At 43.6% G+C, this 27490-nt stretch overlaps 1 protein-coding gene across 1 annotated transcript in view; it reads right to left on the bottom strand.

Annotated features, from left to right (window-relative positions):
• Nucleotides 1-27490, bottom strand: part of LOC126243161 (lachesin-like) — a 1186501-nt gene that overhangs the window by 91893 nt on the left and 1067118 nt on the right. Inside the window, exon 5 of the mRNA XM_049948146.1 lies at nucleotides 705-912. Coding sequence (XP_049804103.1) covers nucleotides 705-912 — 208 coding nt within the window. The remainder of the gene's footprint in view (nucleotides 1-704; nucleotides 913-27490) is intronic.

Raw genomic sequence — 27490 nt, 5'->3', positions numbered from 1 at the left:
TTCTTAAGAAAAAAAATCGATACATTGCACCGTTTCTGAGTTGTTTAACATTGAAGATAGCCAATCAGGCCATTGCTGGTGCAAACTCAAACAATGCATGCGCTTTGGAGTCGTTAGTTACCACTTATTGAAATACTCATTCCTGCTAAAACACACCCTTTGGGAAGCGATAAATTGAAGCTAGGTTAGCAAAAGCTACGTTTGCTCGGTTTGAGAAAACCAAACGAAGAGCACATTTGGTAACACTGTCTGTAGCAGGCTGCTTGAATCTTCGTGTGTGACGACCTGAACGGCTAACTACAGCGCTAAGTAATTCGGAAACGGCGCAACGTAGCATATTCTTTTCTTAACAATTATTTCTCAGCACAAACTCCCCTGCAACACCCTTACAAGCTCTTTAGACAGTTTCTGACCACGCTGTATACTACGTCGCGTGCTGCAAGTAACAGTTCTGAGCTTCACGAAAAGTGAGTGAGCCGGCCGAAGTGGCCGAGCGGTTCTAGGCGCTTCAGTCTGGAACCGCGCGACTGTTACGGTCGCAGGTTCGAATCCTGCCTCGGGCATGGATTTGTGTGATGTCCTTAGGTTAGTTAGGTTTAAGTAGTTCTAAGTTCTAGGGGACTGATGACCTATGATGTTAAGTCCCATAGTGCTCAGAGCCATTTTTGAAAAGTGAATGACAAATGGGAGGTAGTGGTACTCACCGACCACCTGCAGGTATCCCTGGCGACTGCGCATGGGGTCGGTGTTGAGCTGGCACATGTACCAGCCGCGGTCCGACTCGTGCACGTCTCGCACGCGCAGCAGCCACGAGCGGTGGTCGCCGTGCGACAGCGAGATGCGCGGGTTCTGCGTGATCACGTGCTGGTGGATCGACAGGATGGTCTGCGTGTCCACCCGCACCCACGCCACCTGCAAAGCGCAGCCGTTATGCAGTCACGTGCCACGCCTGCGGCTCTGGGCTTTGCGGCAGACGGTAACAAGCGAAGGATAAGTTCCGCAGACTACAAATTTTCTCCTTCTAGGGGGCTTAAAAGAAAAATAATTAATGGTAAAAACCTAGAGAGGGTAATAAGATAGGACACTAAACAAGAATTAGGCAATGTATTACACGAAATGAGTAAATACTGTAAAAACCTTCTTCGCTCTATTGTATCTTTATACGTTGTAATGAAGCAGAAAGTTTTATCACTTCGCACAAGTGCGCACGGCATACCCCATTTTCCAGATGTAAGAGTGCTGTGTGCCAGCGGTCCCTCTCAGTGTGATCCTTATTAACTGGCTTTGAACCTAAGAAGAGGCTCTCATTCAAGTTCTGCGATGGAGACACTGCAGCGTTTCTCTGGTGTTCGACGTGAAGTCTGATGTCTTCTTTCTGGCGACTTGAGACACTGTTGGAAAAGGCCCACACGGTACACTATATTTGCGGAAACTTCAGCCAGAACACACTACAGTCTGAACCCATGGGCTAGTGGCAGACCGATGGCAGCTGAGCGTACGCTACCACGAGCGGAATAGCAACGAAAACTTAATCTGATAAGGACGGTAAAAAAAAGAAAAACACGCTTTGGGCTTTCGAATCTATCAAGTCTGAGTCATTTGTGTGTTTCTGCACGTGGTGATTACAAGTCCCAACTTCAGGTAACTTTTTCTTTAAATTGCCAGGCATCATTTGCTCTTTCAGTTTCACTGTAGTGCCGTCTGACTGTGCTTGTATTTTCAGTTGTAATGGTTATAGATCCGCTGCCAGGATAAAGAAAACTTGTGTGCTGAGAGACAACTTCCACTCATTCCAAATTAATAACATAAGTGTAGATCAAATGTGGCTTAAATTCAAAGAAATAATATCGGCAGGAATTGAGAGATTTATACCAAATAAAATAACAAATGACGGAGCTGATCCTCCTTGGTACACAAAAAGTCTTAGAACACTGTTGCAGGAACAACATACCAAATTTAAACAGACGAAAAATCCTGAAGATTGGCGATATTTTACAGAAGCTCGAAATTTAGCGCGGACTTCAATGCGAGATGCTTATAAAAGTTTCCACAACGAAACTTTGTCTCGAAACCTGGAAGAAAATCCAAAGAGATTCTGGTCGTATGTGAAGTATGTTAGCGGCAAGAAACAATCAATGCCTGCTCTGCACAATCGCAACGCAGATACTATCGAAGACAGTGCTGCCAAAGCAGAGTTACTAAACACAGCCTTCCGAAGTGCCTTCACAAAAGAAGACGAAGTAAATATTTCAGAATTCAAATCGAGAAGAGCTGCCAACATGAGTAACGTAGAAGTAAATATGCTCGGAGTAGTGAAGCAACTTAAATCACTTAATAAAAGCAAGTCTTCTGGTCCGGACTGTATACCAATTAGGTTCCTTTCGGAGTATGCTGATGCATTAGCTCCATACTTAACAATCAATACAACCGTTCGCTCGACGAAATATCCGCACCCAAAGACTGGAAAGTTGCACATGTCACACCAATATTCAAGAAAGGTAGCACGAGTAATCCACTAAATTATAGGCCAATATCGTTAACGTTGATATGCAGCAGGATTTTGGAACATATATTGTTTTCGAACATTATGAATTACCTCGAAGAAAACGATCTATTGACACACAGTCAACATGGGTTTAGAAAACATCGTTCCTGTGAAACACAACTAGCTCTTTATTCACATGAAGTGTTGAGTGCTATTGACAATGGATTTCAGATTGATTCCGTATTTCTGGATTTCCGGAAGGCCTTTGACACTGTACTACACAAGCGGCTCGTAGCGAAATTGTGTGATTATGGAATATCGTCTGAGTTTGTAAATAGGCTGTTTCAAATGGTTCAAATGGCTCTGAGCACTATGGGACTTAACATCTTAGGTCATCAGTCCCCTAGAACTTAGAACTAGTTAAACCTAACTAACCTAAGGACATCACACACATCCATGCCCGAGGCAGGATTCGAACCTGCGACCGTAGCAGTCGCGCGGTTCCGGACTGCGCGCCTAGAACCGCGAGACCACCGCGGCCGGCAAATAGGCTGTTTATGTTTTCTTATTGGCAACGTTACGTAGCGCTCTGTATGAAAATCACTGGCTGTGCTGTGTGCAGTCTGTGGCTAGTTTGCATTGTTGTCTGCCATTGTAGTGTTGGGCAGCTGGATGTGAACAGCGCGTAGCGTTGCGCAGTTGGAGGTGAGCCGCCAGCAGTGGTGGATGTGGGGAGAGAGATGGCGGAGTTTGGAAATTTGTAAGACTGGATGTCATGATCTGTTATGTATATTATGATTTTTCAACACTATTAAGGTAAATACATTGTTTGTTCTCTACTAAAATCTTTCATTTCCTAACTATGCCTATCAGTAATTAGTGCCTTCCGTAGTTTGAATCTTTTATTTAGCTGGCAGTAGTGGCGCTCGCTGTTTTGCAGTAGTTCGAGTAACGAAGATTTTTGGTGAGGTAAGTGATTTGTGAAAGGTATAGGTTAATGTTAGTCAGGACCATTCTTTTGTAGGGATTTTTGAAAGTCAGATTGCGTTGCGCTAAAGATATTGTGTGTCAGGTTAAGCACAGTCTTATGTATAATTGTACAAAGGGGACGTTTCAAGTTATGTGATTGGATTTGTGATTTCCTGTCTGAGAGGTCACAGTTCGTAGTAATTGACGGAAAGTCATCGAGTAAAACAGATTTCTGGCGTTCCGCAAGGTAGTGTTATAGGCCCGTTGCTGTTCCATATCTATGTAAACCATTTGGGAGACAGTATGAGCAACTGTCTTCGGTTGTTTGCAGATGACGCTGTCGTTTATCGACTAATAAAGTCATCAGAAGATCAAAACAAACTGCAAAACGATTTATAAAAGATATCTGAATGGTGCGAAAAGTGGCAGTTGACCCCAAATAACAAAAAGTGTGAGGTCATCCACATGAGTGCTAAAAGGAACTCGTTAAACTTCGGTTACACGATAAATCAGTCTAATCTAAAAGCCTTAAATTCAGCTAAATACCTAGGTATTACAACTGGGAACAACTTACGTTGGAAGGAACACACAGAAAATGTTGTGGGGAAGGCATACCAAAGACTGCGTTTTATTGGTAGGACACTTAGAAAATGTAACAGACCTACTAAGGAGACTGCCTACACTACGCTTGTCAGTCCTCTTTTGGAATAATGCTACGCGGTGTGGGATCCTTACCAGATAGGACTGACGGAGTACATCGAAAAAGTGCAAAGAAATACAGCACGAAACTTCCTGGCAGATTAAAACTGTGTGCCCGTCCGAGACTCGAACTCGGGATCTTTGCCTTTCTCGGGCAAGTGCTCTACCATCTGAGCTACCGAAGCACGACTCACGCCCGGTCCTCACAGATTTACTTCTGCCAGTATCACGTCTCCTACCTTCCAAACTTTACAGAAGCTCTCCTGCTACCTTGCAGAACTATCACTCCTGAAAGAAAGGATACTGCGGAGACACACTAAGCTGCAGAGTGAAAATCTCATCCTGGAAACATCCCCCAGGCTGTAGCTAAGCCATGTCTCCGCAGTATCCTTTCTTTCAGGAGTGCTAGTTCTGCAAGGTCGCAGGAGAGCTTCTGTAAAGTTTGGAAGGTAGGAGACGAGATACTGGCAGAAGTAAAGCTGTGAGGAGCGGGCGTGAGTCGTGCTTCGTTAGCTCAGATGGTAGAGCACTTGCCCGCGAAAGGCAAAGGTCCCGAGTTCGAGTCTCGGTCGGGCACACAGTTTTAATCTGCCAGGAAGTTTCATATCAGCGCACACTCCGCTGCAGAGTGAAAATCTCGTTCTAAATACAGCACGTTTTGCATTATCGCTAAATATGGGAAAGAGTGTCACAGAAACGATACAGGATTTGGGTTGGACATCATTAAAAGAAAGGCGTTTTTCGTTGGGAAGCAATATTCTCACGAAATTCCAGTCACCAACTTTCTCCTCCGAATGCGAAAATATTTTGTTGCCACCGACCTACATAGGGAGAAATATTCCGGCTTTCGCTGTCGCCGCGGTCGGACGTGCTAGCTGGTTGTTCCGGGTCGTTGGTGTCCTTGCCAGTGTTTACTGTTTGCCGTTGTGTGTTTCTGTGTTCCGAGTGATTCACGTGTATTGTACTTTCTTGTGGTGGTCCTTTTCGTCAGCAACTTGCCGATCTTGTACGGGATTCGGGCTTCACCGGATTCCCTACAGCTGCAGCGCCATGTCTACCACCATCCGGAAAAACACCCTGGTTTTTGGCTTTGACAAGGATACCCGCCGCGTTCAACCGACCGCCCTCGAGATTCATGACTGGCTAACCGAGGTAATAGGCATCACTTCTGATTCTGTGCACACCACCCAGCTAGATTCTGATCGTTATTGCGTGTTTGTCAAGTTTCTCAGTCCAGTAGCAGTTGATCGACTTCTTGAAAAATTCGGCAAACAAGTCCCTTTTGTTCATCGCGACGGCACCACTAGTATGGTTACTGTAACACGTGCCGATACCTCGATTCAGACAGTTCGAGTACTTAACTTGCCCATAGAGATTTACAATGCTAAAATTAAAGATGCACTTTCTAAGTTTGGTGAGGTTAAAGAAATTGTCAACGAAAAGTGGTCGTCTCGCTACAAATTACAATGTTTCAATGGGATTAGATCTGTGGACATGGAAGTAAAAATGAACATTCCTTCTCACATCACGGTCGATAGTTATAAGGCTCACATTATATATTCTGGTCAAGACCCCACCTGCCATATCTACAATTAACTGGGCCATCTTCGCCAGGACTGCCCCCGCCGAGTTTTTGTCTTAAAAAATAATCTCCAGCCGCGGCGTAGATACTTCTGGTTCTTCTGCACACCCTGATGTTGATGCTCCCCAGGCAACTACCTCCGAGACCCCGCCCATAACCGCTGATGCGTTTCCACCACTTGTAGGACGGCAAACTGCTGCGCCAGTTTGTCTTGAAAGTGAATCTCAGCAAAAGAAAAGGCCGCTGGAACGTAGTGATGAGCATTCAGATGAGGAAGTATCTCACACGACTCCTGCAGCCCGGAAACCAAAACCATCAATCGCGGAGGATTTAGTACCAGATGATGTTATGCGCGGGTCGATTTTGAAGCCAGTGCGGATGGACTTGAGGGGATGCCGAATTCTGAGACGCCGGGTCATGAACAGGGACCTCCAATTTTGAGTGCCGCGCCCGAAGGACAACAGCCGCTACAACGCGCACACAGTGAGGAAGTGTTGTGTCAACAACGCGCTACAGCTGACGCCCGACAACAAGTTCCGGGCGGAAGTAAACAAGCGGCAGTGCTGCGACACCGACACCACCGCGTCTCAAAGAATCCACAAAAACTCCGGGACCTCAAAACGCCCCACGACGAAGGCTCAATCCACAGCCAAATCTCTCCGTTCCTCGCAACAAGGGCAATTCCACTTCGTCGCAAGCAGATGTAGTACCCTGAAATATTAGTTATGAAATTGTGAGGGAACGATTCGGTGATGAGAACAGCAAAGAACTCGGCGAAGTCTATCCTCCACAGTAGTAATTCCGTTGGTACAAGGTTTGTTTCATGCTGTCGCCTAAGGTTGCAATCGTGTTTCTTCTGTCTTTTTATCCGGTTATGGTTCGCAGCATTCACTGTGTCGTTTTTGCTACAACCGGCCTATGATTCGTAGTGTATCACTTGTTATGGTCTTTATTTAGCTTCTTGATCCAATAATCCTCTCATGGCTGCTCACATTATACCTCTTTTAATTCTGCAGCCGGCACTCTTGAGCTCGATGCCATCGTTTTGTTATAGTTTTACATCTCATTACCTATATGCTACAGGCCTATACTATCACCTCCCTTAATATCAATAAGATTACGTCAGAGTTAAAACTTGATTTATTAAAACAATTTTAGTTTGACTCTGGTATAGATATTGCCCTTTTACAAGAGGTTGCAACATGGCAAATTAACATTCCCGGCTATGTTGCAATAATCAATTTCGCTCCCGAATTGAGTGATGGCACAGCGATTTTAATCAGGGAAGGAATACCTCTAACCGATGTCGAGAAGTTAGACTCTGGACGGGGGATAGGCGTGAATATCATGGGCGTCAGTGTAATCAATCTGTATGCACCATCTGGAAGTGCACGGCGCGCTGACAGATCGAAGTTTTTTAAGGAGGATATCATTTACTTATTGCGGAGAGACTCTCCAAACTTGATCATTGCAGGCGATTTTAATTGTGTATTGCACCATAAAGATCAATCCCCCAATTTTAATTATTCCCCTGAATTAAACTTTCTTGTCTCCCAAATGAAACTAATGAAACTGAGGGACGCGTGGGAAGTTAAGTATCCCACGCTTGTGAAATACACGCACATTTCACATAATTCCAGTAGCAGGATTGATAGAATCTAGATGTCAAGTCACATAGTGAGGAATTTGCTACAAGTGGAAATCACTCCAGTGAGCTTCTCTGATCACTGTAGTGTGAGTGCCTGCATAAACTTAGACCGGCAACCAACTCACTGGTTTAGGAATCAGTGGAGCATGAATGTTGGACTTTTAATAGACGACGAGCTCGAGGCCGAATTAAAGACAGCTTGGGAATTTTGCTTGCGCTCTGTACACAACTTTTCGAGTGTTTTGGAGTGGTGGACCCGCAAGGCGAAGCCCAAATTACGGAAAGTTCAAATGGTTCAAATGGCTCTGAGCACTATGGGACTCAACTGCTGAGGTCATTAGTCCCCTAGAACTTAGAACTAGTTAAACCTAACTAACCGAAGGACATCACAAACATCCATGCCCGAGGCAGGATTCGAACCTGCGACCGTAGCGGTCTTGCGGTTCCAGACTGCAGCGCCTTTAACCGCACGGCCACTTCCGCCGGCTTACGGAAAGTAATTATATCTTATAGTATAGAGAGATCTCGGGCAGTTCACCGTACAATGGAATTTTACTACAGGGTTTTAAGGGACTTGTATGATCAGGCAGATGGCTCAGACAGGCGCTTGTCCGACATCAAGAAAATTAAAGCGACATTATTAAGCTTAAAGAGAAAACAACTGGAGGGTCTTAAAATTAAGTCAAAAGCCAGACCTGTTAGCGAGGACGAAACGGCTGCGTTATATCATCTGATTAAACACCGCAAGAACCGACGACGGATATTCATGGACGAACTTAGATTAGAAAACGGTACTGTCCTCACTGTGCAAAACGATATAATCATTGAAATCCAGACATTACAGTGCCCTGTATGAGGCAGAAGCAACGCAAGAGGACGATTCGGATGAATTATTTGCGTTTACAACCTCCACAATTACGGCCGACGACAACGCCAGCTTATTTTCGGCTTTTAGTCCAGATGATGTCCTTGAAATAATTCGCGGCTCCCCTAAAAGGAAATCGCCGGGCCCTGATGGCCTTCCGGTCGAATTCTATCAACGATATTGGAGTCTCATAGGTGATAAGTTGACACAAGCCGTTAACGACGTCCTGCGGGGAAAGTTTGTACCATCAGAACTTAAAGAATGTAAAATCGTGTTGATTCCTAAAAATAAGGGATGTAAAAAGATTAACAACGTCCGGCCGATTTCTCTTCTTAATTCAGATTATAAGATTATTGCGAGAGCTTTAAACAAACGAATGATGCCGTTGACCGCAAACATAATTGGGCAACAGCAAACTTGTGCTTATAGGCGATCAATATTTCAGACTACAGCACAATATAGAGATATCGTCGCTCTGTCGTCTGCCAGCACCATTAATTGCGGCCTCCTTTTTGTCGACTTTTATAAAGCATTTGATCGTGTCAGCCATAAATACCTCTTCGAAACGATGCGGAGGATGGGCTTCCGGCATGACTCCATTTGCTGTCGTGCGCAATATGATCACTGGTCTGGCCGCCACAACCTCCGTCAACTGCCAGCTCACAAGACCCATTACCATCGCAAGGGGTGTCCCCCAAGGAAGCCTCCTTTCCATGTTGCTCTTTGTTATCTCACTAGAACCATTGCTGCGGCTAGTACAAGAGCACATGACGGGCATAACGATCGCCGGGAAGAAAACTGCAGTTGGGGCATATGCAGATGATGTCGGCATCGTCGTAAGGAACAGGGAAGATGCGATTCAACTGGAGGCAGACCTCAGAAGCTATTGTTCCGCTTCTGGTGCAAAAATGAATTAAACTAAAAGCAAATTTCTACGTATAAGGGGACTTGACGATGTCGGCCTAGAATGGGCTAACCATGTTACGGAACACAAATCTCTTGGGACGATACTGACGGTCCCCCCACGAAGGATGATAACGGCGAATTGGCGGGATGTCTCGTTCAAGGTCAAGGGTGTTTTAATAGATAACGTTTATCGTAGCATGGACCAAATTCAGAGGGTTAAATTTATAAATACATGTATCCTGTCGCGAGCATATTATGTGGCACAGGTCTTTCCAGTCCCCACTGTCATAGCCAAACAGATAATGAGCAAGTTGACCAATTTTCTGTGGCGGGGGGAAATATTTAGAGTTGACGTGAAGACTGTGACCCTCGACCCTCTGCATGGTGGTATGGGTCTGACCGATCTGAACGCCAAAGCAATGGCTTTGTACATTAAACGGATGACTTCCTTAATCCAAAACTACTCTGACACCCTTACGGCAAAGTTGTTTGAGGCAGTCGCCCCGAAAAGCGTAGCACCGCCGATCAATGTGCAAACGATCGACTACCAGCTCTCCCACATCCGCACATATTATCTGGAAAAGAGCTACTTGAGCGAGGTCCTTCTCCAACATCGACCCTTAACTGGAGCACAGGAAACAATATGAGGGCAAGAACAAAACCGAACAAAAGCACACTGGAGTCAATTGGGGTGTCCTGTGGGCGAACATCAGCAGCAGTGTACTTCCGTCCTTGGTCAGGTCGACATGGTACAAAACGGTTAACAACATTATCAGCACAAATGATCACCTGCATGCGATTGGGCTAAGCGACACAGCCCATTGTCCAGATTGTCACCAAGTGGATACTGTTCCCCACAGATATACTTGCAGTCACCACATGCGCAATTGGCAATGGGTTCGTCAAAAAGTCGCCCTTATAACTAGGACTTCTGAAAATAATATAGACACGAACTTACTGCACAGACCGGACGTCAAATATTTTCCGCCAACTAAAAATAATGCCGTCATGTGGCTGTTGGGCCAATATACAAGTCATGTCTTCAATCGGCTGACGGGCGACGATTACAGCGAGTTTCTGTTACACATGGAAACGGAATACAGGGTGATTCAAAAAGAATACCACAACTTTAGGAATTTAAAACTCTGCAACGACAAAAGGCAGAGCTAAGCACTATCCGTCGGTGAATTAAGGGAGCTATAAAGTTTCATTTAGTTGTACATTTGTTCGCTTGAGGCGCTGTTGACTAGGCGTCAGCGTCAGTTGATGCTAAGATGGCGACCGCTCAACAGAAAGCTTTTTGTGTTATTGAGTACGGCAGAAGTGAATCGACGACAGTTTTTCAGCGTGCATTTCCAACGAAGTATGGTGTTAAACCTCCTGATAGGTGGTGTATTAAACGTTGGTATAAACAGTTTACAGAGAATGGGTGTTTGTGCAAAGGGAAAAGTTCTGGACGGCCGAGAACGAGTGATGAAAATGTAGCACGCATCCAGCAAGCATTTTTGTTCGCAGCCCAGGAAAATCGACTCGCAGAGCTAGCAGAGAGCTGCAAATTCCACAATCAACTGTATGGAGAGTCCTACGAAAAAGGTTAGTTATGAAACCTGAACGTCAACTACCCGAGGCGATGGATCGGCCGTCACGCAGCCCGTGACAGAGCACTTCATCACTGGCCTCCAAGAAGCCCTGATCTTACCCCCTGCGATTTTTTCTTATGGTGGTATGTTAAGGATATGGTGTTTCGGCCACCTCTCCCAGCCACCATTGATGATTTGAAACGAGAAATAACAGCAGCTATCCAAACTGTTACGCCTGATATGCTACAGAGAGTGTGGAACGAGTTGGAGTATCTGGTTGATATTGCTCGTGTGTCTGGAGGGGGCCATATTGAACATCTCTGAACTTGTTTTTGAGTGAAAAAAAACCTTTTTAAATACTCTTTGTAATGATGTATAACAGAAGGTTATATTATGTTTCTTTCATTAAATACACATTTTTAAAGTTGTGGTATTCTTTTTGAATCACCCTGTATATTAAAATTAGACACTACGCGGATCACCGTCGCAAGTACGGTAATATGCTCCATATTGCATTCAGTAGAACAGGTATTGGATAGCTGTTCGAGCTCTAACACCTTCACCCGTTTATGTATCAACCGAATGATCTGGCTCCAATCCCATATTGATGCTTTCCCAAAAAGAAAAAAAAAAAAAAAAAGTTCCTTTACAATCAATATGAGTGGTGACGGGTATGAGGGCGGCACCATGGCCAGGCCTCGGACTAATTGAACCCTGCCCTCCTTGCCGCCATCTGCCTGCCCCGCTCGCTTAAAAAAAAAAAAAAAAAAAAAAAAAAAGGTAGCGTCTTTGATTCAAAGTATCCTTTCTTTCAGGAGTGCTAGTTCTGCAAGGTCGCAGGAGAGCTTCTGTAAAGTTTGGAAGGTAGGAGACGAGATACTGGCAGAAGTAAAGCTGTGAGGAGCGGGCGTGAGTCGTGCTTCGTTAGCTCAGATGGTAGAGCACTTGCCCGCGAAAGGCAAAGGTCCCGAGTTCGAGTCTCGGTCGGGCACACAGTTTTAATCGGCCAGGAAGTTTCATATCAGCTCACATTCCGCTGCAGAGTGAAAATCTCATTCTAAATACAGCACGTTTTGTATTATCGCTAAATATGGGAGAGAGTGTCACAGAAATGATACAGGATTTGGGCTGGACATCATTAAAAGAAAGGCGTTTTTCGTTGGGAAGCAATATTCTCACGAAATTCCAATCACCAACTTTCTCCTCCGAATGCGAAAATATTTTGTTGCCACCGACCTACATAGGGAGAAACGATCACCACGATAAAATAAGGGAAATCAGAGCTCGTACGGATAGATATAGGTGTTCATTCTTTCCGCGCGCTATACGAGATTGGAATAATAGAGAACTGTAAAGGTGGTTCGATGGACCCTCTGCCAGGCACTTAAATGTGATTTGCAGAGTATCCATGTAGATGTAGATGTAGATGTTTATTGTCATTGGGCTTAAGAAGTGTTTCTATGTTATCTTAATGGACCCTTTTGTTAGTAGCTTTAAGGATCTGTAAATTTTTTTGAGAATTCCGAAAGTTTTGTTATTGTCCGTCCTCATATTTTTTATTGTGTGTGTTTTATCTGTTTCCAGGCGCTACGAGTGCTTTTCAAATTCTGTAGTTGCCATGTACTGTTAGATACCAATTACGGAGCCAAGAGCCATAGTGGATGTTTCATGTCTTAAAAAAGAACAAATTCAGTGTGAGTTAAAGCTTCGCTGCCAGTCGCTGGAAGGTAGTTTCGCCGAGTTATATGGATGACTCCGTGGCACGATGGGCCCCTACTACATGCGAATGCGCCCAACATGGGAAGGGTAGATGCCGTCGTCCGTGTTCGTTCCACCTTACTCTCTGCTTAGTAAGATAAAATTGAGATAGAAGAATCCAGTAGCCCGTCTTGAGCTCAGATTTACCGGACTCATGTTCAGATTAATAATCTGTGTAATGGAGTCCAAGATTTAAATTCAGTAAATACAAGGTCGAAACAACTTCTGGCGTTTATATATTCCAAAATAAGATTTTGTTGTTGCATGTCCGACTTCATGTATTAAAATGGCAAGGTGTGTCATTCGACAGTAAGGGTACATTTTTTCCGGGTGGGGTCGTAAGTCAAGTGTCGGCTGACAGGTTGTTGAATAGTTGTGGCATAGAGAGGTCTAAACAGTGTAAGAAATTACCTAATCCTATTTTGCTCATTATTCAGTACATTAGTAATTTATCTACTGAAACAGGTCAAACATTTGTTAAACTGTAGGTCTCCGTAATATAAGAACACCACGCCGGTAAACTTCAAATTTATCATTCAGTTATTCTTCATGCAATGCGCTTCATCCGTTACCTCAAGGTAGCTTCAGTCTTCAATTCATGAACGAAGGATCGTATATTTGTAAAAGAAATCTACGAATACAAGTTACTGAATGAAGTTGGATTCTTCCTACACCTGGTCAGGGGGCTTGAATATGGCGTAGTGAAATTACATTCGAAATATAAGATGGCTGAAGGTGTTTCCGAATTTACATTTTACTTGAGTACAGACGTTGACGAGGTTTCGCATAGTGGAAGCACATTAAAAAGTTTACGTGAAAAGTTTTTTCAGGAGATCATATTCAGGAGCGCTAGAAACGGAGTAGTTAACCAGAATTTTGTTTTTTCTCGCACAGACTAGCGATGAAACATTCTTCCAATGTATCGAACAAATTAGGACCGCTCTGTCGGCATTGTACTTAAAGGTCACCGAAGCAGAAGCTGTCAGTAATATTTTGGAGGGAATGCGAGCTGAAAGTCGTTAACGTATATTGGTTACTCTCTTGACAGTTTCTGCATAAGTGTGCAGAGCATTAGCTTCAGTCATGAAAAGCGCGACTCAGGGATCACGTTCAAGAGCCTACCTTTAAAACTCATTTTGTCCGTAAATAAGAGGGAGGTGCGACTCGGTACAACAGGAAATGTTATAATTCTAGTAAGACCGGACACTTTCTTGGTAGTTGCGCAGTCCGACGTGAGAGATTTCTAAATAGCCGACACCGTAGGACCAATGGCCGTAGCGATTTGTGAAGCGCAGAAGGACGGGGAGGGGGGGGGGGGGAGGGAGTTGCCTCTGAAAGGACGTAATAAACTGGGAGCTGTTTCTGAGGAATATATTCCGTTTGCGTGCGCGGACATCAACCATGAGTCCATGTGCTCTTTATTGCTTTTTGGACTCGAGGACCAGCATTTCTGACTTAGTCTATGACTGGCATCTTAAGCACCGGGATATAAGTAAATTCTCTCTATTGCAAGTGTCGCCCCCAAACTCGTACGTTTTGCCATTGGTCGGCTAGGTACGCGGTACCGTAGCGTAAGCATGCAGGGTTTGTTATAGCCGGCAGTTTTCCCCTTTGTCTCCTACTGTTTTGTAAGGTTGATAGGTTGTATGAAAACTGCTTTGGTACTTGATTATTGTGGCAACAAGTGCAATTCTAAATTTCAGCAGAACAAGATTTATGAATTACAAAATCATAATTGCACACAAAGCGCTAATGACTTTCAAGATAATACTGTTGAACTTAGCGTTTCTCATTTGAAATAAGTAGAGGCCCCACAAATTTTAAGGGTTCTGAACCAAATTCCGGATGTATTGGGAGTTACTGATAAAATTCAGTATCAGATTCAGTAGGCTGATGATGTACCCGTTACTCCTCCAGATTATCCACAGGTTACTTGCTGAGGGTGTCATTAGGTCATCCATCTTGCCCTGGTACCAAAAGGGAATGGTATGAGCTGTGGTCCAGTGGTAGACTATTGTGCTTTCAATCAAAAGGTTTTCTTGCATTCGGTCCATTTACCAGACGTACACAACTGCTCACTGAGTTTGCAAGGACGTATTATCTTACTGCGTTAGATCTTAAACCAAGCCTACCACCAGGTGTGCCTAAAGGTAGAATCCAAATATCTTGCAGCGTTTTGTACCGATTGGAATTTAGTTGAATTCCATCGCATTCTATTTTGTTTATCAACTGGGGCAGCGGATATTTCACGTTTACCGCACTTAATTTTGATTAAACGTAGATTTACGTGTGTTTATACATACATCTTCAAGATGAAGTTATGTGTAGCAAAACCTTACAGGAGTACTTAGACCATTTAAGCCACGTTTTCATTCGACTGCAAGACATTAGTTTTTCTGGTAAACCAACTAAAATTAATCTTGCCCACAATGGAATTTCCTGTTTACGGCATTTTAGTTTCTGCTGCTAGCATGAGAGCTGATCAAAAGCACCAAGGCTATTCAGAACTTCCCTTCAACAAAAAAGTCTAATTTTACCCCAAAGACCGCGCCCTTGATTCAGTGGACCGATAGTCAGCAGGCGGTGTTTGATGCAGTTAAACTGGCAGTAAGCAGTGCTCCTGGTTTTGTAATATTGGATTTTGAGTGTCGATTACTGGGGCAAACAGGTGGCTCAAATTCTGGGGTTGTTAGCTGTAATCTTCCAGGAGCATAACATCGACAGAACACAGGCAGCGCACGCTTCTGGAGCCCTGTCTGTGGCTGAACTGATATATTTCGCATTCCAGTTAAAAGCGCTTGCGGACCTTTTCGCCTTGAAGAAAAAAAAATTATCTCGGACATATGGAACTGTTGTCGGAAACCGATAATCAGACCTTAAGGTGGCCGCTTCCAAGATTTCCTAAAACTTGGAAAAGTTGGAAATTTGTGGTAAGAGCCTATGGGACCAAACTGCTGAGGTCATCGGTCCCTAAGCTTACACACTGTTTAATCTAACTTAAACTAACTTACGCTAAGGATAACACACACACCCATCCCCGAGGGAGGACTCGAACCTCCGATGGGGGCAGCCGCACGAAGCGTTACAAGGCGCTATCCCGCGCGGCCTTAAAACTTGCCATTCACTTTGGCGTAAATCATATAAGGGGATCAGATAATCAGACTATGGACGCCTTGAGCCATATGTTTGACGCTGACCCAGAGGTGTTTGAGGACACCGAATTTAGGACACAGATTTCGACGGTATTAACCGAAATACCTCTCGCTATTTGGTAATTTAAGAGAAAAAATATATAGTTACACATAATGTTAAATAGAGCCTTCTAGGTGGTGAATAATTTCAGGGTTGCCAATTAAGTAAAGAACACTTTGTTATCACACCCGTTATGATGGAAAATTAAAATTTTTTCTCCCCAAGGAACATGTTCCTGCAGATTTGCGATGTATTCAAGAATTCTTGTTTGAGGCATTTGGGGATCTATAAAACTATAAAGTAAACTGAGGTGCACCTCATCTGGACTACATTAAATAAGAATGTAAGAAGGCTGCTCAGTGAGTGTGAGGACCATAAGGTCGCCAAGTGTAAATCTAATAACCGACCGGTGTGGCCGAGCGGTTCCAGGCGCTACAGTCTGGAACCGCGTGACCGCTACGGTCACAGGTTCGAATCCTGCCTCGGGCATGGATGTGTTTGATGTCCTTAGGTTAGTTAAGTTGAAGTAGTTCTAAGTTCTAGGGGACTGATCACCTCAGCTGTTAAGTCCCATAGTGCTCAGAGCCATTTGAACCATTTTTTTAAACCTAATACTCGTCGTGGTCGTCTCTTTCAGCCTGTGAAGAGAAGACAGAACTAATAGGTCGCAGGCTTGACCATTCTGTAAATCAGGAGAGGAGGCGGTGTGTGGCAGAGCACGACGCTGATGCTGACACACGTTTTTCGGAGCATACCATTCAGAGCACATTTCTACTTTGTTGAACTTGGGGCTCCAAAATAGAAGAGTTCTACATGTTCCCATCTTGAACCAACGACAACTGCAGTGGGCGCAAGGATGCAGAGAGCGCATCGTGGTCCAGTGGAATCGCATCTCCTATCCGGATGAATCAAGTATCTTTGTACACTAGGTCAATGGTCATGCTTGAATACGCCGTTACTCAGGCGAACAACTGCGCAAACCATGCACCGCACCACGGACACAGGGACTACGATGAGCGAGGGCCTAATGCTGTGAGGATATTCACATGGCATCCGTAAGATCTGTGGTACTAGCCAAAGGCAGTATTGCAGCTGCGGACTACATGAATATTTTGCCCACCACCTGTATCCCAACATGCTTCATGTCTTCCCTGGTGGTCACAGCATCTTCCAGGAGGAAAACAGGCCTTGTCAAAAGGCCAGAATTGTCCCACTGTGGTTTGATAGTGCACCCACGTTCATGTATTGAGCATCAAATTCCTTTGATCCCAATCAGATGGAATACAACTGTGACGCAGTCGGACGCCAACTGCGCGCCCGCAAACAATGCTCCCGAAAATTGCGAGAGTTGGGTGATTCTTTGCGTCGACATCTGGCGCCGCATACTCCCGGAAACATACCGAGAGCTTGTGGACTCATGTCACATTCTTGGGTTGCTTTCGAAAGGTGGACCAATACGATATTAGGTAGCTGGTCACACTGCTTAAGCTCACCAGTGTAAGTGAAAGAGGCGTTTCACTTGATGATCGTGGTGCTATCGTAGTGAAACAAAAATAACTAAAACTTGTGAAAAGATAGTACAGCAAAAGCAGATAGGCAAGAGGGAGGGGAATAACTGTATCATTTCTACTGTTGTTCACCAATAGTACATATCTGTCTACTCAACCCACTAATATTACACGGAACTCAGTATTTGACGTAATATTCTTAGATACATTATGATGTTAACTTATAGAAAACGTGAAGGATAAGTGTAGCTAGTTCGTTGAACGATTAAGTGTATCATATTACAAGAGCAAACAACCAAAACGTTGATGATACCATTTAAATCTGGTTGTGCTCTGATGTTGTTTCCTTTTGTCTCCCTTGAGAGCGAGACGGCTGGTACGTTACCAGCGTAGTTGATAACTGCTACATATTCATTGGTGCGAGTGGACGTTCTGTAACACGTCTCCCAAACGCGTCCCACATGTGGTCGACAGGATTTATATCGAAGAACAGACAGGCCAGTCTATTCCCCGAATATCCTTTCGTTCCAAGGTCTCTATCTGTGCTGTTCGATGCGGTCGCAAATCGTCATCCATAAAAATGAACTCAGGGTCGAATGCACCTCTGGAAAGACGCACAGGGGGGACAATAACCCTGACAGGTGATTGTACCGTGTTCAGAGATTTGGAGGTCAGTCTGCCCATGCAACATTGTGCCTCCCCACACTCTGGACCATCAAAACGATCATATTCCACAACACTGCTGAGTGCATTACATGTTCCTACTTCTCAACACATGAGTGCACTCAAGAATCACTGAGATTGAATCTTTTCTCATCCGAGAGGAGCACGAAACCCCACTCCTTGTTAGTCCAGTCCCTAAGCTTTTGGCACCACCGCAAACGGTGCCGCCGATGTCCTGGTGTCAACGAAACACAACGAACTGGTCGTCGGGCAAAGGGATTCCTATTCCGTGTGGTTGCAATTGCACCCGGTGCTTACGTGGGCCCCTTCTTGCCTGTTGCACAATGCAGCGGTCGTCTGCTGCTGTAGTTGACCAGGGTGGAAAACTTCCTCTCCTTCGGGCAGCAAGCAGTTCATGTTGTCCACAGCGCTCCCCATTCACGCGAAACAATGCTGTGGGCTACACCAAACCCCTGGGCTACACTCGACACACTCCGCCCTTCTTCCTTTTTTCCGATGATTCTTCCCCGTGTGAAGTCATCCAGACGTTGCCTCCGGACTTATTGTAATGAAGAACACCACCACAGCGTGCAGTAACTGCTCACTGATTGACACACTCTGTCTTTTCCCGTTCCTTCAACTGGCTCGTGTTGCGGGGCCAGCCCCTTTTGGCTCTACAGTCACGCTGGCCTGATGCCAATTAACAGCCGACTCTTTGTGCACTTCTGGAGACCTCTGGCAACTTGATATCGCACTTTCATTCTTTTACACTGAGAAAGTAATACGCTTTGTTACTTTATCTAGCTCGTGCTTAAGTTTTGCTGAGTAGTGTACCTGGTAGGAATCAGGCAATAGTTATTTAGGTTAAGGTTTTCGATGTGCCCATGGAAGTTACTGACTGTAGTAAATGTAATTCCGTTCCTGCCACAATGTCCTTTATTAATATTGCTACCAATTACAGAGGATTAACTGTCATTGTTCAAGAATTTTAACGAGACCAAGTGTAACTAAGTGTAAAAAATAAAGCCTCCAATTTTACATGCAACATCATTCTTACTCACAAGACTATCTTCTTTTCCTTAATTTTGTTTCTCACATATTTCCATTTGGAACGCTTTACTTGGCTGAGTAAATTCATAACAAGCATACCCATGGCAGTTACTGAATGCACTAAATATCGTTCCACCTCTGCCACAATATCCTTTATTAATAATGCTACCAGCTTCGGAGGATTAATTCCTCTACAGGCATCGTGAAATGTGACTGTAAGTGACCCCACTGAAAGACCTCCTGTTGGAGAATTAACCCTCTGAAACTGGTATAATTATTGATAAAGGACATTATGGCAGATATGCAAATTTAATTACTGCATTCATTAACCGGCAAGGACACGAGACCCAGAACGTAGCAAGTACTGGTGCCCAGGTTGATGCCGTGTTCCTTGGCGTCCGATACGTTTCCGCACTTTCGCCTAGTGAATAAGATACAAGTGCATGGGAAATCATGTCAGCTGTGTGATTTCTATTGAAAGGTTCTATCAAATGGAACACATCACGAAGTAATTTCGGGCATACCAGAACGGAGTGTATTAGGACCATTAGTAGAGTATTTATTATAAATGTAAACGACTTGGTGGATAAAGTCTCAATGAGACTCTTCGTGGATGATGATGTATAGCAGAGAAGTCAAAACGCTAGAACACTGATGTACAGAGATAACTGTAGGATATCGGCCCTTGATGCAGGGACTGGCAGTCGACTTTCAACATAAAAAATTCCATACCGCATGAATGGGTGGAAAGACTTCTTAGTGTATTATTACACGAGTGCTGAACCATCATTGGAAGCAGTTACTTCTATTAAACACTGCAAGACTGCAGACCCTCTTGCCTCTTCACACACTCACTAAGGACCACCAAACCAGCCTATCTTGTATTTCTACGATCTGAATTTTCAAACATGCAAATTAATGTCATTTTGCTACCGTATTACACTGGGGGGGGGGGGGGGCAACACAACTGATCACTGGGAATTTGGGAATTACAGTTGCGGAGAGAGTCCCGACCAGTGATTGGTGGCTGCCTCCTTTGGTGTTGGGTCATCGTGGCAAAGAGTGACAGACACTCGCTATTTTTGCAATGGGGTAGTTTTCTCGTGAAAGCCTCATGTTTCCGGCATGAATGCGCCAGCTCTGTGCCACGGCTGTGCTATTGTTTGGGGCTTTCGGCAAAGTGGTCGCCAAGCTCCAATGGCGACAAACATAGCAAAATAATTATCATGTTCTACTGGCGGTCGTCACCGAAAATCATCCCAGCGCAAATTACATCAACACACGTTTGCAGTCACCGTTGGCACCTGGCGGGAAGGAACGGTATTGCAGCTTAGGTTGATAGAGTACGGTAGTCAGTGTCTATATGAATTTGTTGTAAGGCCGTAATTGGCGAAAGCTTTTCTTTATCGGCGACAGAAGGCCGAGTTCTTGCACAAACAGTGACGTCGCTCTCTGAGTGCGGGTGGAAGAGAATTTTAGGTTAATTATTTTTTTATTTATTATTCATAATTACAGCCTATCATCTAAAAAGCTAAAATGGGCCGTTCAAATCACATTTCCTTGGACAGTTATAAGTCCTGTATTACTCAATTATTTCTGATACTTATTTTTTTTTTAAAAAAAAGAGAGATTAAAATAAAGACAAGAAACTACAGCTACTTCTACTACTACAAAACAACATTAAACCATTAACAATTACCCAGCTACTAATGTGCTACAAATACTAGAATTGGTTCCCTGTTTGATTGTTTATTTTGGTGCAGTTAACTTGTACATTGTTGTTTCCGCTACTGGATCCGCCCTCATGGTAACCCCTTCAACAGTCATAGTCTGCTGGATTCCTTGGGGATCGGGCAGCACGTCAGCAGCGTTTCCATTGTAGCGAGTACTTCCATCCAACACTGTTACTTCTTAAAAGTCCACACTTCACTTGCACCAACGCCGTATAGATTCTTGGGGCAGTATTTCAATCGGTGGTCGCCGACCTCAGTCCTCTTCAGCTGCAGAGTATGTTGTCTAGCCTGGGCGGCAGTATGATGACTTATGGTTGAATGTCTCGTGAAATCTTCCTTAGCCGTCCTGGATAATGCGGCTGCAGTATCGTACAAGGTCGGCCAGGTCGACTCGCTCCTTAATGCTGCTTTCCGATCCAGTATCCTTAACAGACGGCGTCCATTATCCGCTGCGTCTTCATGGAGTGCGCAGTCCCACAATATGTGTTCTGGAGTGCCCGAGCGTCGCAGGCTTTTATCTGTCTTCTGATTTTGTGTAGATACTTGGCATATGGGCCATGACCAGTCAGGTAATGTATCAATCCACTCGATGGTTAAGAAATCTCATTTTTAATCCCTCCCTGATGTTAGAGAGAAATTCGTATGTTCTTCTGCCAGTGCCTGAAGCGTCCCATTCATTTTGGCACAGTTGTAATATGCGATCTTTTATTGCCTTTCTCGAAATGGCCTCAGTTCCAATCACCCTTCGTACTAGGTTGTTGCCAACACCTTTATCAAATGCGAACTATTTGCAAGTTTGGTTTACGTTAGTATAAATGATTGTCTCTTGTACAGATTCATGATCAATTTGTGTTTCTTTTAAAGAAAATTAATGCAATGTTAAAGTTTCTGGACGACATTTATCTGTTAAGCAGTCACACTCACCAGAATTCTTTACCCTCATCATTTTTGTAATTACTTTTACGAGAGCCCACGTAGGACTTATATCAGGACCATTATCAGATTGCGTTATACGCCTTGTGCAGATTCAATAGAAACCCACTAGGGTGCGATTTGCTTAACATCGTGGTTCTGTCCCGTAATTTGTACGTCAGTTAAGGGTCCCCGATAGCAAACATGCATCTAGTTTCCAATACGTGCATACGGTCTTAAATGGTATGACCACACAAACCTTATCGCGGAGTGAGATTCATTGGTGGAATCTTCAGAAATGTGGTTCACCTTCCAAGAAATAGCCTAGAAAACCCCACGTTCGTACGTTAGTTGAATATCACCTATGTGTGGTTTACTTTCAACGTTTCGAGAGTGTACGTTTCTAGAAAAGTCATTTAATACATTGTTTCCCACTGCGTAGATCTCGCGAAGACATCTTGGACGTAAAATCAAAGCGATTCGAGCGTATACGGACGCTTACCAACAACTAGACTTCCCGCTCACCATTCGTCACTGGAACAGGAAAGGAAAACGCGACAGTAGTACAGCTCTGGTAGCTTGCTCTTTTGTCACATGACTGTGATTGGTCATGTTTAAATAATTGCCGCTGGTACTAAAGCCTCAGAAATTTCCCAGTACCAATGCTCCTTCTGTCGCCCTTCTGTACTACTTCGTTTGTTACTAAGCCCCCTCAGAAACAGAAAGGAAATACAGCGTGAGCCGTGCACGGCTCGTGTTCAGGCCATTTATTGTCTGTTATCTTTAATTACGGTACTGCCGCCTCATTTTCTTATTCCTTTTACTGGCGTCACTAACTTCCTACCTTACTCTCCCGTGAGCGGCAGCAGCAGCGCGTATCGATAAGTGCACTGTCGTACAATCTCTGAAGCGACCAATAGTATTTCCGGGTCGTCGTGTGTCTGGCAGTCGGTTGGAGACCGACCAGCAGTGCACTCGGCACGCAGCAGCAGTGAAGTCGGGAACGGAGCGCCGGTGAGGCGCGGGCAGCCAGAGCTCGCCGAGCGCTGGCGACACACAGGAACTGTCTGCTGGAGGGAGGTTGGAGCGGGACAACCGTTGGTTGGTCATTCGATTGGTTGTCTCATCGGCCGACGTATATTTGATCACCGTTTCCAGCCTTAGGAGTCGGTTGGTTGGCGTGAAGCAGCGAGGAATTCTCTGCGGGACGTCGTTTGGCTGGGGCCGCTGTCAGTCTCTACGCGGTGTCGGAGTATGTGTGGCTGTTCCCATTGCTACGAAGTCCGTGGCTCACCGACCCTGGACACGAAAGTTGAGTTTTGATTTAATCTACCAGCAAGTCAAGACTGTTCACGTTGTGTCGTTTGGAGTTCGTTGTCGGCTGTTAGGATATTCCCGCGAGCGACAACGTGGTTTTCAAGTTGGAAAATTCTAGCCACCCTCCCGTAGAATTTCACTGCATTTCGTTATTTGAATTGAAGTGCATCAGCGGAATCTTCTGCCTTGTGGCCGTTAACGGTCCGTTTACATGCCCTGGTCGTTGCCGTAAATTTCAGGAAGTGTAGTTTCCTCATCGTGTTGTTGCTGTCCGGCACGGCGAGTTGTTTGACAGCTCCATGTATGATTGGTTGTGGGCGCCAATATCTCCTACGTTGTTCCGTTGAACTCCCTGTTGTGCCCTGGTCGGGTGAAGTGGAAGTTATCTTGTCAGTGGGTCCATTGACTGTCGGTCGGTTGGGTTGTCGTCGGATCGTGAATGGTTGGCCCAACTGCCTGTCTCACCTAAGCGAGCATTAGTGTTTGAATTCCAGACCGACCCTCAGAACTTCTGAGTGCCCTTGGGTGCACTGCCTTTTTTTTTATTTGTTCCTGTTGTTTGTACTTTTATGGCTTCTAGACGATTTTTTAAATTAAAGTTGTTTTTCCCTTAAGCCATAAGATTCTTTAGGCCTTCGGCCTTATTTTGAAGAACTGGTTCACGTAAGCCCTTTGGCATTTTAAAGATTTTAATGTCCATGAATTTTAAGTGCTGGGCCTTCCGCCGATTTTGAGTTTGAGTTGTTTTACTCTTAAGGGCTTCAGGCTAGTTCAAATAACTGTTCCATGTAAGGTCTTTGGAATTTTAAAAATTCTAATGTTGTTGAAATTTAAGTGCTGGGCCTTCAGCCGATTTTTAGTTTGAGTTGTTTTGCTCTTAAGGGCTGTAGCCTAAATTAAGGAACTGTTTCACGTAAGGCTTTTGGTATTCAGCCGATTCGAATTTAACTTGTTTCCTCTTGAAGTGTCTGAATCTTTGGGCCTTCAGCCTAACTAAATAACTGTTTTAAGATAAAATTAAATTTCTGTTTAGATTGAGTTTGCCTAATTAAGAACTGTTTTACGTAAGGCCTTTGATTTTTAAATATAAATGTTGTTTAGCCTACGTGTTGGGCTTTTAGCCGATTTTGAATTCAAATTATTTGCTCTGAAAATCTCAGATTCTTTGGGCCTTCAGCCTAAATAAAGAACTGTTGTAAGATAAGGCTTGCCTTTCAAATTTATGATTAGGCTTGCGTTTTGTTATTGGCCTTCAGCCGTTTTTAAATTAAAGTGACTTCCAGCCAGTAATTAAGTCCCAAAGATTAAAGCTGTGTATTTAAAAAACATTTTTTTGGGATCTTGTAATGTTTGATCAAATAATAAAGTTGTATGTTCTAGTGTAACTGACAGCCCCATATTTTGGCCCCTTTCCACAATTTATAGTATCTGTCCTGTCATACGGGTTAAGCTGGGCGTGGATTAAATAAGTATTATACGACAAGGCACGATTTATTTTATTTTGAGTAGAGAGCTGATCAGCAGGATTATATTCTGTCAACACGCAACGTTGGACATTGCTAGTACCAACGACAGCTTTTCACTAAAACCTTACCTCGCCCAAGGGGATCCATATAAGTCAGTTAACCATACCAAACAAATAGTAACTATTCGTTTATTTTGACCCCACTTCCGTCATAAAATTTCGGTCAGTTCCTCTCAGCTTCACTCATCGTGATCTGCCCAATCACACTGTCTGACATTCTTTAACATGTTCAGATTTTCTGAACTGTCAAGAACACAAATAATGCAAGACTAAATCTGTAAGAATTACGTAGGGATTTGTTGTTTGTTGGATACTTACAAGAAAAAAGAAAAAAAGAAAAACATGGATGAAAAATCCAGCCTAGTGACACATTAAAGTGTCCGTAATATTTTAGGGTACAAGTCGAAGATTTCACAATGTAGTTGACAGTTAAAGCAGCTGGCAGAACCTGAAACTAATAACTAACGTTTCTAAACATTTTATAATAGAATAGTATTTTTAAAAATGAGTGCAATACTTCATCTTCTTACGAACTAACATGTTACTCTACATGTGAATTTATGAAACAGAAAATTGAAAAATGATTATACATTTTTGTGCGTCTTTGATTAGTGCGTCTTTGATTAGTAAGTAATCAAAACGTCCTTGGTCCCGTGATCGAAACCCCCCACTGCTTAAATGTTGATTAATAATTAGCATTTGCAGTCGAAGGCTTTCTTCACATGAAGTCACCTTGTCAAAGAGGACTAAGAAGCGGACAGAGGTGCTAAACACTCTCTCGTCTTTGGGGTTGGCAACTACCCCGAAAGGCGGAAGAATCAGCATTGATCAACGACATGAAGATGCAGAAGGCAATGGAAACTACTGCATTAAAGACACATAAAGTGTATCCACGAGACATGTGTCGTGTAATTGAAAAAGTGTCATGACAATCTCTCCACTGGCAAAAGATTCTGGAATAGCCCCCATTCGGACCTCCGGAAAGGGACTCCCAAGTGGGAAGTGACCATGAGAAAAAGACTGAATAACCAAACGAAAGGATAACCTTCTACCTATCCGGGCGTGGAAAGTCGTCTGAATGTGGTAGGGAAGCTAGAAAATCTGGAAAGGGAAGTACAAAGGTTCAATCTAGATATCGTAGGGTCTGTGAAGTGAAAGAGAAAGAAGATAAGGATTTCTGGTCACATGAGTATAGGGTAGAATCAACAGCATCGGAAAATGTTATAACGGGAGTAGGATTCGTTATGAACAGGAAGGTAGGGCAGAGAGTGCGTTGCTGTGAACATTTCGGTGATAGGGTTGTTCTTGACAGAATCGACAGAAAACCAACACCAACAACGATAATTCAGGTATGCACGCTCTGACATCGCGATTTGAAGACGAAGAGATAGAAAAAGTATATTAATATGTTGAAAGAGTGATACTGTACGTAACGGTAGATGAAAATCTAATAGTCATGGGGGATTGCAATGCATTTGTAGGGGAAGGAGCAGAAGAAATGATTACAGAAGAATTTGGGCTTGGTAAAAGGAATGAGAGAGGAGAAAGACTAATTGTGTTCTATAATAAATTTCAGTTATTAATGGCCAATACTCAAGAGGAGGTGTTACATTTGAAAAAAGACGGGTGATGCAGGAAGATTTCAGTTAGATTACATCATGGTCAGAGATTCCGAAATCAGATACTCGCTTGTATGACGTACACAGGAGCAGATATAGAATCAGATCACAATGTAATAGTGACGAATAATTGGCTAAAGTTTAAGAGATTAGTCACGAAGAATCAATACGCAAAGAAGTTTGAAACAGAAGTACTAAGGATTTAAGAGATTTGTTTGAAGTTCTCGAAGGTTATGTATACAGCAATAAGGAATAGCTCAGTAGGCAGTAGAGTTCAAGACATCTGTAAACATGACAATCACAGAAGTTGGAAAGAAGAATATAAGTACAAAGAAGGTAACTACGAACAAACCATGGGCAATAGACGAAAAACTTCAGTTGATCGATGAAGGAAAGCAGTACAAAAACGTTAAGGAAAATTCAGGAATACAGAAACACAAGTCGCTGAGGAATGAAATAAATAGGAAGTGCAAGGAAGCAAAGACGAAATATCTGCATGATAAATGTGAAGAAATCGAAAAAGAAATGATTTTCGGAAGGACTGATTCAGCCTTCGATGAAATTAAAAGCAAGGGCAGTAACATTAAGAGTGCAACGATTATTACAGTGTTAAATGAAGAGGAGAGAGCGGATAGGTGGAAAGTGCACATTGAAGTACTCTATCAGGGGGAAGATTGGTCTGATGTGATAATAAAAGAAACAGGAGTCGATTTAGAAGAGATAGGGAGTCCAGTGTTAGAATCAGAATTCAAGAGAGTTAAGGTCAAATAAGGCAGAAGGAATAGATAACATCCCATCAGAATTTCTAAAATCATTGGGGGAAGTGACAACAAAACGACCATTCACGTTGGTGTGTTGAATGTATGATTGTGGCAAAATAGCATCTAAGTTTCGGAAAAATATCATCCACACAATTCCGAAGACTGCAAGAGCTGACAAGTACGAGAATCATCGCACAGTCAGCTTAACACTTCATACGTCCAGGTTGCTTACATTAATAACATATAGAAGAACGGAAGATAAAATTGAGAGTGTGTTGGACGACGATTAATTTGGCTTTATGAAACGTAAAGGCACCAGAGAGGCAATTCTGACGTTTCAGCTGATAATGCAAGCAAGATGGACGGAAATCAAGACACGTTTACAAGACTTGTCGACCTGGAAAAAACATTTAGCGATCTAAAATTGTGCAAGATGTTCGAAATTCTGAGAAATATAGGGGCAAGCTATAGGGAGAGACGAGTAATAACAATGCTTACAAGAGCCAAGAGGGGATAATAAGAATGGACGATCAAGAACGGAATGCTCGGATTAAAAAGGGTGTCTAATGAGTATAGAATATGAACTGAGAGTAAATCGAAGAAAGACGAAAGTAATGAGACGTAGCAGAAATGAGAAGAGATTAAAGCTTACTACTACTCTCGAAGTAGATGAAACTAAGGAATTCTGCTACCTAGGCAGCAAAATAACCAATGACGG

This window comes from Schistocerca nitens, chromosome 1, assembly GCF_023898315.1.
Source record: "Schistocerca nitens isolate TAMUIC-IGC-003100 chromosome 1, iqSchNite1.1, whole genome shotgun sequence".
In the NCBI taxonomy this organism is placed as follows: Eukaryota; Metazoa; Arthropoda; class Insecta; order Orthoptera; family Acrididae; genus Schistocerca; species Schistocerca nitens.
The sequence above is the reverse complement of the archived record's forward strand: the minus strand, read 5'-3'. Positions and strand labels throughout refer to the sequence as shown.